This window comes from Argentina silus, assembly GCF_951799395.1.
Source record: "Argentina silus genome assembly, chromosome: 8".
In the NCBI taxonomy this organism is placed as follows: Eukaryota; Metazoa; Chordata; class Actinopteri; order Argentiniformes; family Argentinidae; genus Argentina; species Argentina silus.
In genome coordinates, this window is record NC_139662.1 from 4,656,437 (window position 1) to 4,673,853 (window position 17,417).

Below are 17,417 nucleotides of genomic sequence, written 5' to 3' on the forward strand. Positions count from 1 at the left end.
GAGCTCACCGAACACAGATCTACTGTATTTCAGCAAATCAAGTACATTTTTGCAGAACAGTGTGAGGAAAGTAACAAAACGAGTTCATCTTTATTCCGCTTTCAATTGATATGATGGATCATGCTACCTCGGCTATACATGCAGTATATAAGATATATATATATAAAAGATTTTTAAAAATGCAGTCGGAGGGAATCGGAAACAAACTATGTTTCAGTATCAATTGAAATCATAGCAAAGAACAAGCACTGTTTTGATGCGACATGTGATGCCGAAAGTAGATGATTTGCTAGTTAGTTAGCTAGCTCACCATTCAAAATCCCTTGACAAATCGAACCCTTAAGTATTTTGAACTTGGAGTGCTGTGTAAAAACTGGAAAAGGTTATAATTAGAAAGACATTTGCGCTGTCCTTGCGACACAGACGACGACTGGTGAGTCTTTCTTAATCCGGTAGCCTCGACGTGTCATTGACTGACAGACAGTTGTCATCAAGTCAAGACGGAGCTCGGTCGGGAATGTTACAATTACTTGTTAGGTAGACTTGATGCTACCGTTTCTTTTTTGCAATCATATGTATGGAAACATATGTGGAAAATATTGTCATTTGTTCTTGAAATGTTCATGATTGCATGCTTTATCCTCAAATCTGTCACTGAAAGCTCGCGCATGCCAGGCAAGGGAGGCGATTAGGTTTACACTACACAGCCTGGAGAATTTCACAACAAAATAACTCAAATCAAGGCTCAAATCAAGTCATAGTTAGGCTTGCATCGCAACGGATGATATCGATTTCATTAAGAAATCGCCCAGTAGAGGCTTATTAACTATGAGTCAAAGACACCTCAGTCAGAGATGGTAGCTATAGTCTATCGAAATGTTTTGTCTGTAATGTCTGTCATATACTTCGAAGAAGATGTCCTGTGCTTTTCCTTCAATGTCCAGTTCTCACTCAACTGGAGATTTAAGGTCGTTTGGAAGAATGGACACATGACTAATGCTAAAACTGTTCCTTCTAAATAATTGTTGCATCTAAATCATTTTTGCATGAAAAATACGTGTCAACATATGCCAATATCTTAGCGCCTGTTATTAAAGGGCAACGGTGACAGCATTTCAGCACTTGCAACTGCAACTCCACCTTAAAAATTGATGTCATTGCTCATGCAGTTTGCATTTACGTCAACAGCATCCAGCGCAGAACAGAGGCTTTCATTTTTCGTGTGCTTCACACAAATATGGACCAAGGTAGAAAGTAGAGATACTCAAGTTGGATGCGACACGAGCTGTTAGCACTTTCCCCCTCATTTTAGTGAGGAGGGGATTCGGTGCTCAACGAAACCGCAACATCAATCACCGGTAATTTCTCATTTCTGTAGCCTGCTTTCCTTGCTGCATACTGTTTGGCTAAAATAGATGGTGTGGGGGGCTGGGGGTGCATCAAACCACATAAGGAGGGTCTTGATGTATGAATAGAAACATGCTGAAGAAGGAAGGCATACTGTGCCAATATGCATGTCCATAATGCCACGATGGGGAAATGTGCATTCATAAATTGAAGCCGTACATCTGGCATCGGTCCAGAGTCAGAAAAAGGGACGGTAATCATTATGTGGATGTTGAATAGGCTTATGTGTCGCCCCTCAGTGGCATGGCAACGGATGGTATGATGGTCCTAGCCATATATGTTTTAGGCCCTAGCACTGCAGTGGCAATAATACATGTTGTGCTCAATCAATCATTTGTGCTGGCAACCTTGCACTGCACTTACTTGCACTTACACAATGCAATGGTTTCAAAATTCCAAATGTATAAATGTGCAAAATATTTCATGTCAGTGTTCTGCCCTGGGCTTTAGAACTTGATATCTCTGTGTGGTTTGTCACATGGAGTTATGTGTCTACTTGTGTCTGCTTGTGTGTGACACAAGTCTTGTTGCTATGCAGCAGTGGTGACATTTGAGATGCCTCTTCATCAGTGATTGAACAATGAATTTGTTGAAGGTGGATCCCTGGAGTATAGATAAAACTTCTGTTGAAAAGTTGATGCCACAGTCAAACTGTACACCTGCAATACAAAGTTTTCTCTATCAACTTCATGGAAAGAGGATTCCTTACACACACTAGGTGTTAGGTAACCTAAGTGTATCATCCATGAGTCCCACTATGGTTACGAAGTATGCCCAGATCCTATTGGGACAGCTCAATATAGTGTTACTGTAGGCCATGTGTTTCCGACCCTCAAGTGCAGGATCTCTCACAGACTTTGAAGTCAACAATTAGGCTAGATTTGTTTATACACTGGCCTGGACTGTATGGTGATGGCTTCTGTGTACCATCCATTCAATGGGATTTAGTTGTTTTCAAAATGCTTGGAGCCAGTATGCAATCCTATTACCTGGATGTAAATTCAATGTTCTCTTCACACTGCAGGATCACAAACTTACAGCGTATTATATAGTGGCTATGCGAGTTGATGTTAGAAACAGTGAATTTACATCCTGAATATTTGGCTTATGCACTGTTCTCTGCCATGGGATCCCACAATTGGATACATGTGTTGACAGGTATTAGGAACTGGAAGTGCAAGTGACATTCAATGGCAACTTTCTACTCTGGCTCAGGCAATAAGAATAACAGGTCTACAAACTGCCCTGATGAATTGGCTTACATAACTATCGGTAACATACTAATCTTGCATTTTTTTCATAAATTCATGTTTAAATTCATGTATTAGTCTTTGCAGCAGTGTTAGTTCTCTATATTACATTTTTTCTTAATTATTAGCATTGTCTTTGTTTGGATTGTAAATGCATTGTTTCAGCCTACTTGTTAGTAGAAATGTGCTATATCAATTAAGTTTGATTTTATTTCATTTGATTAAGACAGTCACATTAAAAACACCATTCCCTCTGGTCTAGGCCTATTATTCCCATTTATGCAAGTTGGATTTTACCAGCTCCTCTAGCTTCAGGCAACCATTAACTTCTTGTGTGTGTTGCAGGCTAAAAACACAGATGTTATCTTGTTAAAACAGAATGAAGTAGCCACTGGTCTGGTGGTATGATGTAACATGGAGAGATTGAAATATTCATCTGAACACAATTAGTGAGATTGGGTAAGATGCTTCACAACATTTTGAAGTGTGTTCCTCACACAATGCTTCACCGGATGAATGTCCAAAGGGAAGTGTTGATATGTACATCCTTCTTTACCTCACGACACCCGCCCAGGCACTGCAGCTGGGGATGAGCTCAGTGGCTAATTCTAGTACAATACATCAGATGTGTCAACAACACAGTAATAGGCGAAGCACGGCCAACATGTTATTGACAGACATTTTATTAACTAAGATTCTTCTTTTAAAGAATAGGGACACATTAATGGACAATTAATCTGAGGTGACAACCTTCAATGGTCAAACTAGCTTTAAATTGACCTTGGAGCTTTTGGCCTGCCTTTTAGAAGGTGCTTCTTTCTCTCATATCGTAGTGTAGATTCTACAGACAAGCTTTGGCCCTCCATCACCATCAACTTTGATGGACAGCCATGAGTAAACTTTGCATCGCCTTAATCAGTCATGACAGTGGATGTCAAATGATCAGGCTAGATAACTCTGAGCTCAATGCAATCCTACTAGCCTAGGTAACCTAGATTTTGACATACCGATATGTCATAGCTGTCAAGTCGGTTGCCTCAACTTGACATCAGTTATTATGGCTGTTTATGAACAGCCTTCTCTCTGGGAGTCTTAGACTTTTCCGATGACACAAGGAATTATTCCTAGGAAATAACTTGGGTAAATTGCATTGAATTCCAGCCAAATCGAATTTAAATCAGGATCAATTGTATTGGATGACCTGGAATTGCCTCTTGTGTGTTGCAGTCGCCCAGAGTGAGGCCCAGGCAGGAGCCGGCTGCCGCGGAGCAAGGCACCATGATGGAGGGGGGCATGCAGCTGCTCAACCGTGACGGCCACAGCATCTCGCACAACTCCAAGCGCCACTACCATGACTCCTTTGTGTCCATGAACAGGATGCGCCAGCGTGGGCTGCTCTGTGACATCGTACTGCACGTCTCCAACAAGGAGATCAAGGCACACAAGGTGGTGCTGGCCTCCTGCAGCCCCTACTTCCACGCCATGTTTACGAGTAGGTGTCCCTCGCCTTGCCACTGAAACGCGCAATAGTTCACTAGTGTTAGTCACCCAACTCAAGACTCTTTACTCTTTACCCTTTGACCCTCTTTACCAAGACTGTTAGACCTGGCAGTTTACTCCATACTGCTGTCTTTTCCAATTGGATGGGCTAGAACCATTTAAAGTAGTGACACGTTTGGTGTGATTCTTAGTGTTTGCTGCTTGAATGCTCAGACATGGAGTTTGTTTGTGTGTGTGTGTTTGTGTGTGTGTGTGTGTGTGTGTGTGTGTGTGTGTGTGTGTGTGTGTGTGTGTGTGTGTGTGTGTGTGTGTGTGTGTGTGTGTGTGTGTGTGTGTGTGTGTGTGTGTGCCAACGCCTCATCTGTGGGCCACATCATCTGTTTGCTCTCTCATCACTTCCTCCCTGTCGTTTGTGTGCGTCCTCTTTCCTGTCTGGGTCATAGGTCACCAGGTGTGCCCCCCCCTGCAGCTCAATCTAATGCTTTGTGAGGGTATGTCCCTGGACAGACACTAGACCACTAGGCTTCTTTTCCACTGACCAGGACATGCACAATATTAAAACATTCCTAGAGCTTGGAGGTTGAGGTGACTGCACAGGAATATATACTGCAGACTTTACATGGTTATTCAAATCTATAAATGTGGAACTTGGCATCTTTGATCATGCAGATGAGATGTCAGAGAGTCGCCAGACCCATGTGACCCTTCATGACATCGACCCTCAGGCACTGGAGCAGCTGGTTCAATATGCCTACACTGCAGAAATCGTGGTGGGGGAGGGCAACGTGCAGGTAGGGAGAAATAACTACTTCTCCCTATGTACAGAGTTATTCTTTCAAATGTAGCCGGAACATTAGCCTAACTGTTAAACACTTTCTAGCTTCTCTGACCAATGGTGTGCCTAGTGAAAGGATGACATGAAAGTTCCACTAAAGTTGGAGGGCACAGATTTTACAGGTTGAAGAGGTATTATTTAGTCAAATAATTTGTTACATCAGTGTAATTAGTATCCCTTCCCCCAGACATTGCTTCCAGCAGCCAGCCTGCTCCAGCTCAACGGGGTGAGGGATGCCTGCTGCAAATTTCTCCTCAGCCAGTTGGACCCCTCCAACTGCCTGGGCATTCGCGGCTTCGCAGACACGCATTCTTGTAGCGACCTGCTCAAGTCAGCCCACAAGTACGTCCTGCAGCACTTTGTGGAGGTGTCCAAGACCGAGGAATTCATGCTGCTGCCGCTGAAGCAGGTAAGGGTCTGACAGAGATGAGAAATACCATATTATTTGCTTTTCTTTACAGAACTAGGCCTTCTTGATGTGACTGGTGGTGGTAGCTGTGGGATTTCCCAAAAAAGCTAGCTGTGGTTTGAAGCTCTAGACACAGCAGGAAACACAAACCTCCTCACTTAACCTCCCAAATAATCAGGGTACAATAATGTACAGTGCTGTCCGGTCAACGGAAAACTCACTCTCGCTCTGTGTCGTTCTTTTTCTCTCCCTTTTGTCCTGCAACTAGAGAAGGTCAGCTGGTCAGCTGGTTGTTTTGAGAGCAAAGGGAGGCCCTACCCAGTATTAGCATAGTGTTCCTAATAAAGTATTCAGTGAGTGTGTAAGATCTATTAGTAACTAGTTTCAATATTCTACATGCACCTGATGTGCATGTGGTGCTTAGACTTATTGCGTGAGACTACACCTGGCTGCTCATGTTTGCCTCTTGTGTACACATTTTAGAACCAGTGAAATTATAGAAATATCTTGCATCATGTTAAGAGCTTCTTTTGGCTTTTTGGTTTTTAAAACGACAAGCCGATTATATCTGTTGAGTGCCACAATGTTTTGCTTGACATTTTAGATTTCAAAATTGAAGCCTGTGGAAGTGGTAGCAGGGGGAAAATATTTTTTAGCACAGAGTCGCTACAAGAGAGACAGCACGTCCCCATTATCTTCCTCAAACAAACAAATCCCCACATGAATAAAGTATGTCCAGCTGTTCCTATGACTGTAATGGCTCAGTTTAGCACTGTCCCGCCCCAGACTGGAGTCACTCAGACTTGTTCCATAATGACATTGACTGGGTACAATCCATTAGAGGAGGGTAAGCTGGATAAGTGCTGTCTGAAACGGGCTGCAGGGCAGCGGTTGTGCCGTTTTTTTGTCTCTCTCTCCTTTCTTTATTTTTTTTTATTTTTTTTATTCTCTCTCTCTCTCAGCAGCTGTCGCATGCCTGTCACAGCTCTGCACCAGGGCTGGATTTATTTACAAAATGCTCTAAGCAATTTGGAGCTCACACGACCGTGAAACACACCCCATATTTCGTCCTTTTAGACTTGAGGGAAATTGCAATGCAGGTTTTGACAGGCGTCGTCACTGACAGACTGATGATGATATTGTCTGTATGCAGTGCATCTCTTGCTAGCTCACAGGCACAGGTTCACGGCCTCTCTTTCTATCGTGTGTGCGTGTGTGTGTGCGTGTGTGTGTGCGTGTGTGTGTGTGCGTGTGTGTGTGCGTATGTGTGTGCGTATGTGTGTGCGCATGTGTGTGCGCACACGCGCACGCATGCAACCTCTGTCACCCACTAATATTCTTCCTTTCACACATTCACTTTCTCGACCATTCACAAATCCACCGCTTCCTCTTGCTCTCTCTCTCTCTCTCTCTCTCTCTGTACGTGCTGTGCTAGGGGGGGGCAGTAGGCAGGGCAGTAGCACTAGTAGAGTAGAGCAAAGGAGGCTGTCTCTCTGGGGCTGAGTTCCTCTGGACTAGCTGATACTGTTCCTCTGAGGCTGCGAGCTGTTCTACTGATCTCAGCAGCAGCCCAGCCCCAGTCTGGGAGCAGTGCCATCCTCTCTGCAACACACGTCATGCACACACACACACACTAGTGGTCTACACACTACACACCCACACACTACATAGTCACACCTTAATATAGCAGTTCACCGACACCCCTTTAGTTGAGAGCTGAGGATAGTGGTCGGGAGTCGACCTCAAAAGAGTCGACTCTTGAGTCGTACACCACAGAGTTGGAGAGGTTTCCCCATCCAATGATCTAATTCAGACTGCTGTGGTCTCTTTCTATATGTGTGAAGGTACTGGACCTGATCTCCAGTGACAATCTGAATGTGCCATCAGAGGAGGAGGTGTACCGGGCTGTGCTGAGCTGGGTCAAACATGACGTAGATGGGCGCAGGCAGCACGTACCCTGGGTAAGAATTCTACACCACAGGTCTATAGAAGCACAGTGGGCTCCTCTACACACACTCCTCCTACCCTCCATCATCCCCCCCCCACACTCCCCCCCTCTCTCCATCATCTCCCTCCTCCCACACTCCCCCCCTCCCTCCATCAACTCCCTCTCCCTCCATCATCTCCCCCCTCCCTCCATCATCTCCCCTCTCCCTCCATCATCAACCACCCCCACCCACAATCCCCCCTCCCTCCATCATCTCCCCCCCTCCTTCCATCAACTCCCCCCTCCCTCCATCATCCCCCCCCCTCTCTCCATCATCTCCCCCCCTCCCTCCATCATCTCCCCCCCTCCCTCCATCATCTCCCCTCTATGTAGCTCACCAGTGTGAAAAATGTAATGTTGTGTTAGGTTGAGCCCAGGTGGTGCTGTTTGGTCTGCGTTGATGAGTTGATATTACCATTAACTGCCAGCTCTGCTGTTTAATCATCTGTGTGACTCATCGTTTCTCTGCCTCCGCCTCTCTCTCCTCTCACTCTCACTCCCTATCCCCCCCCTCCTCCTCCCTCTTCCCCTCCACTCTCCCACTCTCCCCCCCCCTCTCCTCTCTCCAGCTGATGAAGTGCGTGCGTCTGCCCCTGCTGAGACGGGACTTCCTGATGAGCAACGTGGACACGGAGCTGCTGGTGCGCCACCACTCGGAGTGTAAGGATCTGCTCATCGAGGCCCTCAAATACCACCTGATGCCCGAGCAAAGGGGCGTGCTCAGCAACAGCCGCACCCGCCCCCGGCGCTGCGAGGGCGCCAGCCCCGTGCTCTTCGCCGTTGGTCAGTGTGCCCCTGAAGGTGCCCACCAGGGTACATACACTGGCACACAAACATATTAATCCATACTCTACTCAAACACACACACATTAACCACTTGTTGATTTGGGAACTGTACAATGGAGTGGACCTAAACCATGGTGTACATGTTGTTGTGTTCTGTGAATGACGCTCCTGTTGTTGTTGTTGTTGTTGTGGGTGGTGTGTGTCTCACACAGGTGGGGGCAGCCTGTTTGCCATCCACGGTGACTGCGAGGCTTATGACACGAGGACAGACCGCTGGCACATGGTGGCATCCATGTCCACTCGGCGGGCACGGGTGGGGGTGGCGGCCATCGGCAACAAGCTGTATGCTGTGGGAGGGTAAGGGAAGACCTCATCATCCGTTTCAACCTTTGACCTCTAAATAGGCGGCCTGGATCAGGAGACCTAGCATATGTAGTCCAATCTCCCACTCAACCAACCACACTGGGGTCACGATAATGTAAAGTATAACAGTTGTCTGTGGCAGGAGGAAGCTTGAACACATTTACATTGGCTTTGCCCTTAGAGAATGATCATGCAAATTCTGACTTTAAAAGACAATTTGGCACATCCTCTCCATGCTAGTATTGACAAAGTAAAAACATGCCCTCTAAACTATATAACCTACCTAGCACTTTATGTACAGAGTAGCCTTGAGATACAATTTGACTGTTTGCCAGAGTCTTACCCTCAGTTGGTTGGCTGTGTTTTTCAGGTATGATGGGACTTCAGACCTAGCCACTGTTGAGTCTTACGACCCCGTCACTAACTCCTGGCAGCCCGAGGTCTCCATGGGAACGCGGCGGAGCTGTCTGGGTGTGGCGGTGTTGCACGGCCTGCTGTATGCAGCGGGGGGTTACGACGGAGCCTCCTGTCTCAATAGGTACAGTCACACACAGTATAAACCTGACACCCGTTTAACGCTACACCCGCAGATGCACATTCAGCAGCTCTGCCGTCACAGTTGACATAGCTGTGACACATCTACTGATATCGCGTTTGGAATTTGACTTTCAAATGGAACCAGTCATGCTTTATATGTCCTGGATTGATAGAATGATGACTGATGGATAGATGATTCGCTTACTTAAACAAATGTATTTGTTGTAAGTCGCTTTAGATAAAGGCGTCTGTTAAGTGGCGTAAATGTAAATGTAAATAGAACTTCCGCTTTCCAAACGTGTGTAAAATTAATGCACACCTTCCTCTCCTTGAATAGCGCGGAGCGCTACGACCCTCTGACTAGTACCTGGACCTCCATCGCAGCCATGAGCACCCGGAGGAGATATGTCCGTGTGGCCACTCTGGGTAAGCACCATGTCCACTTCCTCGCTGTGATGTCATTTACTGAACAGGAGTTTACATGCCATTAACGCCAGAGGAATTTTACAGGCTTCACAGCAAATAAGTGGCTTGTCAAAGTAGTTCATTTTGCAAGTTGGAACCTAGTCTGTTGAGCTTGTTATGATGTTCTCTCTCCCCCCCCCTAGATGGCAGTCTGTATGCAGTAGGAGGATACGACAGCTCCTCACACCTCGCAACAGTGGAGAAATACGACCCACAGGTAAGAAACAAAAGAAAACAACCACAGATTTCTATCAACTCGTAAATGTATCATTTAGATAGTTACCTTTTTTCATTTCATGAGTTACGATTTGTCATTTTCACGCAAGTCCAGATCAGTTATCAGTCGTAAGTTGTACACATTGGTTTCAATATCATGCGTCACTGATCAGTACAACTGTAATGAATTACTTGCAATCGTGACTGGAACGGCGCCTTGTGGTTGGCGGAGCAGAGCAACGCGTGGACGGCCATCGCCAACATGCTGAGTCGGCGCAGCAGTGCCGGGGTGGCGGTGCTGGAGGGCATGCTGTACGTGGCAGGGGGCAACGACGGCACCAGCTGCCTGAACTCGGTGGAGAGGTACAACCCCAAGAACAACACCTGGGAGGGCGTGGCTCCCATGAACATCCGCAGGTGAGAGACGGGCTCCATTCACTCCACCTCAGACCAACCCTTAGTCCCTACAGTACCACCTCTGTTTTTGCGTAGAAATGAAAAGATCTGACATCTGTAACCAGTAAACATTTGTAGTTGTTGCGCTTCGATGATGCCTGGATTGAGGTGATTTCACAAAAGACTCAGTGCATATACAGCGGGACATATTGATATAAGGTTCAGGGATCAAGGATGTGGAGATCCTGGATTTGTGGGTGTGCGTAGGCACTGTGCCGGGTTGAACACACACACACACACACACACACACACACACACACACACACACACACACACACACACACACACGATAGGTCGATAGTAAAGGATTTGAGCAGGGAAACTAGACAACAGTGGACGCTGTAGTGCCATGAATAAACCATGATGTTAATCAGTGAGGCTCAGACTCATTTACCAGTGCCTTTATCTAGACACAGTAGAGCTCCGTTTACACAGCTATGGCCTCTGCAGCAACGTACAAGACTCTTCTGTTTCAGTGCTCTGTTCTGAAGCCAACAATAAGCAGCACATTAATGCTCCATCGTGCTTATGTCAATAACTTGAGACTTGACATATGATCCGTCTCTCCAGTAAGCAGTTCCTGTTCTGTAATGTAGAGCCAGCAAAATGACTACCTCATCAGTAGTTTGACATGAAGCTAGACCGGTTGCACTTTATTTGGTACTGAAACGACCACTATTAACTTAGCTTTATACCACGGCAATAAAGTACAGTCTTTTACAAACACTAGTAAAAGCCTAGTTATCAACTGTGTTGAAGTCTTTGGAACAAGTACAAGAGAGTACTCTCGTTACCACATTATTTCCTAGCTAATACTAGGTAAATACTGGTGTCTGGAAAACGGTAGCCTTTACTGTGAAATGGAAGTGCTTCGTACCACGACACCCTGCCTCTCGCTGACAGGGATGATTTGTTTGTTGTTGGATTTCCCCAGGAGCACTCATGACCTGGTGGCCATGGACGGCTGGCTGTATGCGGTGGGCGGCAACGACGGCAGCTCCAGCCTCAACTCCATCGAGAAGTACAACCCACGCAGCAACAAGTGGGTGGCAGCCTCCTGCATGTTCACGCGGCGTAGCAGTGTGGGCGTGGCTGTGCTGGAGCTGCTCAACTTCCCGCCACCCTCCTCGCCCACGCTCTCCGTCTCCTCCACCAGCCTTTGACACGGGGTCACCGCCCCACGGCCCCCCAGGCTGACCTTCGCCTCAGCTTCGACCTCAGTCACCCCCCAGCCAGCTCCTGGCAAGAGGCGCAACTGCTCTGTCTGAAAGAGAAAGAGGGATTCTGAAAGGGGGTAGAGAAGGGTGGAGAGGTGCAGGCTATCAGGAGAGGGTGAAAATGGGAAGGTACAGTGAAGGGGGGGAGGGGGGGGGGGGGCAGTAGAGCAAGAGGTTGGAGGAGTGAGGGAGAGAAACAGACAGAGGGAGAGGGAGGGAGAGAGGGTAACACACAGCGGGTGTCTGTCTGGACTGGTCTCATTTTATCTTGATTCCTGAGGTCTTATTGTAAACTATAAAGATACCAGCTCCTAGTCTCTTGATGAACACGAGAGAGTATTCCTCAGATAAAGAGGTTAGAAAAACACCCCCCATCCCCCCATCCCTTTGCACTCAAGCGCTTGAAACACTGGTCTCTGGACAGTGGCCGTCACTTTGTGGATCATGTGTACTGTATGCTTTTGGTTAGTCGATTTTTTTTTTTTTTTTTTTTTGTCCTTCCAATGTTTCTTTTGATATCACGATTTTTGCAATAATATGTAAAAGTAAATGAATGATTTTACTTAGGAATGTACCTATTGACTGGTTCTGCCATGCATGTTAACTGGCATTGTGTCCCGGCAGGGGAAAAAAAAGTTGTAGTGCTGCTGTGTCTCACTAGGTGGCAGTAACAGGCAACGTTGTTCACCCTCCTACACCACAAAAAAGCATGGACACTAAGGAGCTAGACAAAATAGATCTATTGATGAATAATAGATCAGTCACTATTCATAACAACTGTAAATGGGTTGAAATCCTTTTGATAAGAACAGAGAGTATTATGTTGAATTATATTTAATATTTATTAAATGTAGAAAAATGATAATATATTCAAACAATTTCAAAGATGCTTTATGAAAAGCAAATGGACCACTGCTACGCCTCGGAAGAGTGCAGTATTGATTTTATTTTTGTCATGTTATGTGCGTTTCATGGGTGGAAGTGTGCCAGAGAGGATGTCAAAGGCTTGTTCAGTTTGTGTTTGAGTAGTGAGTGCATCAGAGTCCAGAGAGGATTCACAAGGATGTCTTACTGATGAACATATCAGATCAGCTGTAATGTCTTATTTTCTCATGCAGTGTTTGTACATTTGACCATCAGAGAAAGTTACTGGTTGGTGCATGTATAGGTCCCAAGGGTTGCTCTTATTTTGAGGTGGTACCTCGACTGAAAACTGATGTTATTTTAAGAAGTCGCCTTTTCACTGCCACAAGCATGACCCAACATATGTCAGTAGTAGCTATGGCAACTGATGTCCAATCCTTTTTTGTTGAAGGCTATGTATGGTATGTAAGCTTCCTTCTTGGCCAGTTAACCAGAGGACCCGAAATTGTTGTATAGTCTAGATAAATCATTATCAAACTCACATACTGTATGTTGACAATGGTATCATACAGCCTCCAAATGGCTTTCAGCAATGTGTTAACAAAACATGTTTACTCTATTAACATTTGAAACTATGGTGAACTGTAATGCTACTATTGAACACTTATGGTGCTGTCATTTTGTCTTACTACTACATATTGTCTTTCACTTGTAATACCTCATCCATGTATTGTTGAAAAGGATCCAATCCAACAGCATCTAGTAAACGTGTGGAAACACGTATTGTATTGTTACTCCAAGCTGTAATGAACCACTGAAACATGTCAGATAATGTTGGGACTCTTTGGAAGTTCCAAATATAACACTTTAAAGCAGAGGTGGATAGTTAAAAAGAAAAGATGACGCTGTTTCTACGTAGTCGATACCAACACTTTACAACAACAGAACACTAAGGGTCAGAATTAATAGGTCATTGAGTCTTTGACTCATGGTTAAATAGTTTCAATCAATATGTAGCACATTGTGATAAGATTTCAAACTTCTGAGAAGTTACTTTTGTTTTCCTTTTTTTTAAGGATTTTGTTGATCTGAAACAACCCAATATCAGCTAGTTCTAAGACCCTGTAGAACATAGGGATCTTTTTGTCTCATGCAGATCATGTTGTGTCTTATTTGTGTGAGCTACTAACGGACCATGAGAGAAACCTGCACACAAGACCTTGGCCTCCATTCAATGGATTGAAATGTAAATAAAGAATTACTCAAATTCTCTGATTTCAACATTTGTGCAATGTCAGTGTGACTGTAGCTTTTTCAGTTAACACATTTTTGTTTGATGTGATGTGCATTGTTTATTTATAATGTTATGTTTGTAATATTTATGAGGAAACCTTAAAAATGAAATTTGCACTATTGTGAAATGGAGCAATACACTGTATAAAAGAAATAAATATGTTTTCAGGTGGGAGGACTTGCATTGTTTGTGGAGTATTTTGAACACAAACTTGAGTTCAGTTGGAAGGTTGCATTGCTAGCAGCATGTGTGTGTGTTGCTATGCCCATTGCAGTATCATTGAGTACCTTCCCAGCATGCTCTCCTTTCACACTGATCTGAGTGGACAGCTGAGCACTCTCACTTTACCCCTCATGACCTCAGTCACATAGTATGCACACCTGTGCTTGCTTCTGTGCACACGCACACATCTACACAAATACACTCCCACTCTTCTATGAGGTTTCAGATGTATACAATAGAGTAAAAGCCATACATCTTTAAGGGTCTGATAGTGTGGACAATTGAAAGGGGGAGTGGGAGGGTAATGGTGTGTCTGCGCATGTCTTTGTTAAAGGAGCCCCCATAGCCCTCTGTCCCCTGTACTGATTTGTGGATGGTAATGGGTTTACAGCCTGGGCGCGCACACGCAAGCTCAGCTATGTTGCTATAGCCACAGCCAGCCACATAGAGCAGACAGAGACACAGACACCCCTCCCCACCCTACTGAGCCCAGTCCCCCTCACACTCACCGACATTCTTGCCACCAAGGCCTCTCTTCTTTCCCCTGGTGTCAGTGACCACACCACCCTTATCTGGCCATGGAGATGCTGTCCCCATCCCTGGAAAGGTTGGAGTTTGAACTGAACCACAACACGAGAGGCCAAGGGCCAAAATGCTTTAAGGCTCTTTGTTAGTTTGAATTTTAATGTGACGTTAAAAGGCCCTATTCCTCAGAAAACAGCACTTCTAATTCAGTTGCTGTCACTGTAATAACCTGTTGGACCTGTCTATAAACCCTGGGAGGGAGTGGAAATTTTGCGTGTGTATGGAAAAGGCGGGGAAAGAGAGTCACGATTCCCTGGTAAAAGATTTTGTTAGGTGATGTAAAAGGGAAAGATCCCTTTGAGGCATTTCACAAAACATTTTCATTTACTTCCTTGAATGGTGAGAAATGTAGGCCTATATTCAATAGGAAATCCTTTAATTAAATATTTGATACATTTGTCTCAATTCAGGAATATTGGTCATTGAACATCTATTAGCCTATTTCCCAGTATTTCTAACATAACATACTGGGCTTTGTGTCATTATAAAATGTGTAGTTGTAGGAGTTATTTGATTCATCCTGTCTTCAAAGACAGTGAGAAGTCAAATTAAGATTCCTTTATTGTCCTTGTGTGAGAACTTTGTCACAACTGGTTCTCTGTTGGACACCTGATGTGGGGGGGACCAATACACAGACTCCACTTTAAGGGCCTGAGGTGTGACTTTATCACCCCTGCTCTCACCCACTGAGTCTGGATAAACAAAAGCGGGTGACTACCCAGGGAGACCCAAAGTTCTACTCACCACACATACAGGGGACACAATGTGGGTACACATCTTCAGTCAGAGTGATATCTCCTATCTAAATACATAAGGGCAATTTCCCAGACACAGATTAAGCCTAGTCCTGGACTAAATCACATTTTGAATAGAAAATCTCGATTGAAGACACTTTTTAGTCTAGGATTACTTAATCTGTGTCCAGGAAACCCAGCCCGTATTATTTTAGTGTTATTAGTATTTCCAGCAGCCTATAAGGCCTACGAGGAGCCTCGAGGCCTAACATTCACTATATTTTATACAAATATTTTCAGCACATGGTCCCATTTAGGAGAGGAAGATGACTTAAGAGAAAGAAATGCTCGATTTTCTTTCAGGCTGGTATGAGGAACTAACACATATTCATGTGGGCGACATTCACTTGGTTGGAAAATGATATCATCAGGAACTCAATTCAGAAACAAAAAGACCACAGCCTGAAATGTGGAAATCGGAGATGAATAGGTTGTTATTCTTGCAGAGTAGTGTTGGTGTTGGCAAAGCACCCTGTATTTCCCCTTCCCTTTGAGAAATATGACACATCATAATAGGACAGAGTTATGAAAATATGGGATTGCCGGAAAAAATAGGGATGCCATGTCATTCTGGTCCCTCTCATTCTTATTCTGTCATCAAATTAGGCATAATTACAGAGTGCTAGGACGTAAACTACCCTAGTCCCAAAATGCAAGACTTCTCATGGTAGTATACATGATGACAACTTATCATTTTGGGGGAAATTTGGTAAACGAGACATACCGTATATAGAAAAGTTGTGATATACATGTACATAAATGCTGTTGCATCAATATGACTTTCGCTTTTTCTGTATTTAATTGTTTTATCTGCTTTGCCCTTTTTCTCAGAAATCCAACCGAAACCGCCAAACCCGAGTGATGCAGAGAAAACTTTCTCGAACTGTGCCAGTTTTCCTGAGGAGCCGTACGAGCCGTGTGTTCTTCGTCATCATTTACTGAGTCACCATTCACCACCTACTTGAGACACCGACAAGCTCGCGAATCATTTTTTCCATAATACCGCATGATATGGTAAAGATACAATACGTCTTTCATACGTGCTCACAGCCAACAAATCGCATATTCTCCTCTGCGTGTTGGGAGAGAAGATCCAGCTGATAACATTCTGCATTTCCTATAATAATATAATATAGTTTTCTATTTTAACCAGAACCCCCGGCCACCCATCTTTGTGTGTGTGTGTGTGTGTGTGTGTGTGTGTGTGTGTGTGTGTGTGTGTGTGTGTGTATACATTAATTTTAGGAGTTATATACAGCCTACTCCATTTTATACATGCTATATACTATATCTCAATGTATAGACTATAGCCTACCATATCTATACCTCACAGACATACCTGGCTATTTCTACTAAATTACCTCTATACTCACATTCCCCCTTGATTGAATTACTCCACTTGAGGTCTTGAGCAATAACCTTGCTATGGTTTTGTGACTTTCAGACAGGCTTTAGATTGCTATCTTGGAGGCTGGATGGTTCTCAACAGTTGGTTTAGATAGACTGTTAGTGCCTCAGGTAGATCCGTTTACACAATCCAGTTCAGCAGGATGGAATTAGCATGCAGTTAGTGTAACTACATTTCAAAAAATGTCTACTTGCCAGACATTGACAGAAACTTCAGCTAAGACCAAACAATGAGTCAAAGATGGTCATTAGTGTTTGACTCACATGTCTGAGAAATTGTATTTGATTTTCAGATACTTTAAATGGAAAGTTTTAGATTTTTATTTTTGAGATCAACTGTTTTATCTTTAATCATGACAACCCCCTCCCACCAACATTACTTAGAGAAAGTCCTCAAATCTGATGATGTGTAGTCCTAAGGATGTTGCTGATCAGGTCTATCCTTGGCCATACAGTATGCATGTTGCTCTTTTGTATCACCTGTCTTTATCTGTCTGTCTACCTCCTTTGTGTTAATGAAAAAAAGCACCAAGGAATTCCTGCTCATCAGACAGGTAGTGCTACCCTCAGTATTACTGTGTCATAATGTTGAATATCTATAAGCAAACAGAACATAAGCCTCCATAAATGGAAGCTTCTAATCCGACTGTCCCAACTGCTTTCAATCACTAGTATATTCTAGAGGACACTTAACAAACAGTCTAATACATAGCGTAAGCTAAACAGAATAAACGACACATTTGTAAAGACCCCACACATGACAATAAAGATATAAAAGGCAGCAATCAGGTTTGTAAAAACATGTATCAAACTTTTTGTTCAT

At 44.3% G+C, this 17,417-nt stretch overlaps 1 protein-coding gene across 3 annotated transcripts; it reads left to right on the forward strand.

Moving 5' to 3' along the window:
• Positions 1-73: 73 nt before the first annotated feature.
• Positions 74-11,540, forward strand: klhl17 (kelch-like family member 17). 3 transcript variants are annotated; one of them, XM_083674830.1, is made up of 13 exons: positions 74-433; positions 1,189-1,358; positions 3,885-4,149; positions 4,827-4,948; positions 5,180-5,401; positions 7,246-7,362; positions 7,958-8,201; positions 8,387-8,531; positions 8,908-9,075; positions 9,412-9,500; positions 9,683-9,756; positions 9,991-10,172; positions 11,146-11,540. In XM_083674830.1, exons 3-13 carry the CDS (start codon positions 3,936-3,938, stop codon positions 11,372-11,374), a joined length of 1,806 nt encoding a protein of 601 aa, XP_083530956.1. In that variant the 5' UTR covers positions 74-433; positions 1,189-1,358; positions 3,885-3,935; the 3' UTR covers positions 11,375-11,540. The 3 variants fall into 3 exon arrangements, with proteins under 3 accessions (XP_083530956.1, XP_083530958.1, XP_083530957.1); XM_083674832.1 differs by having other exon boundaries at positions 7,958-8,171; XM_083674831.1 differs by lacking the exon at positions 1,189-1,358.
• Positions 11,541-17,417: the final 5,877 nt, after the last annotated feature.